The 2,583-nt window shown below is 26.2% G+C and overlaps 1 protein-coding gene across 1 annotated transcript in view; it reads right to left on the reverse strand.

Moving 5' to 3' along the window:
• The window catches only part of LOC106792644 (elongation of very long chain fatty acids protein AAEL008004-like), a gene marked incomplete at its 3' end in the record, with an annotated part of 28,527 nt that overhangs the window by 3,660 nt on the left and 22,284 nt on the right, over nt 1-2,583 (reverse strand). The window contains exons 4-5 of the mRNA XM_014759143.1: nt 670-807; nt 69-311 (exon numbers count right to left, since the gene is read on the reverse strand). Coding sequence (XP_014614629.1) covers nt 69-311; nt 670-807 — 381 coding nt within the window. The remainder of the gene's footprint in view (nt 1-68; nt 312-669; nt 808-2,583) is intronic.

Below are 2,583 nucleotides of genomic sequence, written 5' to 3' on the forward strand. Positions count from 1 at the left end.
ATATATATGGAATTATTATTAAAATTAATAATTTGATTAAATCTATTATATTGTTTCATTAAACTTACCATTTGCAACGTTGTTAAATATTTTTTCCACCATATATATCTTTGATAACGTGGGCCCATTGCTGCAACCATGTAATAGAAATACATGATTATGTGGACGAATGTGTTCAATAGGGCAAAAAATGTACTATGACCACCAGGTGCAAATTTCATTCCCATCCATACGGAAAATGGCATAACACCGTGGTGTATCACGTGAAGGGTTGACACGTGCTGATTCTTTTTTCTCAGGATAAAGAATAACTGTGAAATAAAAATTACAAATGTTATAATTAACTAAATATATTGTATTATATCTTTTTTCTTTTTTTTTGAAATTGTTTTTTTTTTTTTCATATTCTATCTTTAAAGTTATCGTTAAATTACAACATGATGCGATATATGCAACTAATATTTGATTATTATTATCTATAAGTGATTATACACGTTGCATTGACGTTACTTTACACGTTTTTTTTTTTTTTTTTTTTTTTTTTTGAAAAACATTTTTTACAAGATAAAACAAAAGACAATAAGGATAAGTTTCTGCATTTTGATTAATTATTTCTTTTTCATACTCTTTTTTTCCACAATTGTTTATATATTTTGATTGTTCTCTTACCGTATCGAAGAATTCGGTGAATTTACTGAAGTAATACCACCAACATGTATTCGCCATCCTGAGTGCTAAAGGATTGCTCGAGTAATCAACTGGTTGACAACGAAAACTGTATCCTCTCGCCCAACCACTCATCAAATACTGAAAACAAATATTACAATTATACAATGTATACAATATATTACAATTATACAATATTTCAATATATTACAATTATACAATGTATACAATATATTACAATTAATATATTCCACATTTAATTCATATAAACAAATTTTAAACAATCATCCTATATCTTTTTTTTTTTTCAATCTAAATCCACGATAAAAATAATAATTAAAACAAACAATTACTTCACAATTATCAAACAATAAAAACAAACTAATTAATAATAATAATAAACCTATAGAAAAAATGTGAGATAAACATAAGTGAAATATAATGATAAGACATTATAAAAAATTTTATAAGTTGTGCAATAAAAAACCTGATTACATATAATAAACCTATACAAAACCAGAAACAACCATAACCCTTCCCCTTCATCTTTTTTATATTACACTAACAAACACATTTTCAAAAATGCATATAATTAATAAATATAAAAATAAATAATAATAGAAATAATTAAATCGATATAGAAAAAAAGAATAATTCGAACATGTTAAAAATATAAATCAACGAATGTTATAAAAATTATGTCGAAAATAAAAACTACGTTTTAGATGACACCATCGTTTTGCTTGCTTGTTTGCTGCTGGGTACAGAAAATATGAAGAAGAAAAGAACAAAATAGAAGAAAAATAAGAAGACTATAGGATGATAAAGTAGAAAATCATTTACTAGGATGCTAGAACTAGCTAGGCATGGCTTTTAGGTCACCGTACGAACCACCAACACAACTACGTGCATATATCTCATGTATAAATACACAAAACACATACATATATGCACATATAACACATATAACACATATATTTTACAATATATATATATATATGTAAATATTTCAAAGAGACACACCTTATATACTATTCTGTTCACATAAGTCACACACACACACCACACACACACACACACACATACACAAACTATCAAAGAAATATTAATCCTTTGCCACTGATTGTCGTTAGATAAAAAGAAATCGTCGGTCAGTATGTACTTTTAATACTCAAACCAACCCCTTTCACCCCCTAACCCCCCCATACCACCACCACTTCTACGATTTAACCCAAAACCAAAAGATTTTGTATCCTCTTCTTCTTCTTTCTATCCCTGACTCACTTTATCTCTCTCTCTTTCTCTCTTTTTTTCACTTTTTCTTTCTTTCCTTTTTTTTTTTATTCTTTTTTTTTTTTTATATCAAGCCACCCTCAAAGCTTTCTCACGTCCCCTAACATCGATCGATCTTGGCGAATAATCAGAGCACATAGCCTGAATAAACGACGACCATCTTTATTTTCTTCTCATCAATTTCTTGATTTTATATTGTTAATAATAATAATAATAATAATAATTTACAATATGGGACAATTATATAATTTTAATTCAGATTAGAATATTTAATATTTGTGTTGTTGTTGTCTACCAAATTTTTACTTAAATTCAATTAAATAAAATAATTAAAATTAAACAATTTTATTCGAGCTTGTATTGGTAAAAGAAAAAATTTGGGTTGAAATATCCGAAAAAAAAGAAAAAAAAAAAAGGAAAAAACTTATGGGACAATCCTAATATGTTAAGTTTCAAATTTTATTTGGAAAAATGTTTGTATATTTTCTATAAATAATCAATATTATTTAATAATTGATTTTTGTTTAAATTGATAACGATAGAAATACGAATACACACACACACACACCTGTTAGTTATATAGTACCATCTTTATTTTCTTCTCATCAATTTCTTGATTTTATA

The sequence above is a fragment of the Polistes canadensis genome, unplaced genomic scaffold (genome assembly GCF_001313835.1).
Source record: "Polistes canadensis isolate GaletaPanama2010 unplaced genomic scaffold, ASM131383v1 scaffold_514, whole genome shotgun sequence".
NCBI classification, from domain to species: Eukaryota; Metazoa; Arthropoda; class Insecta; order Hymenoptera; family Vespidae; genus Polistes; species Polistes canadensis.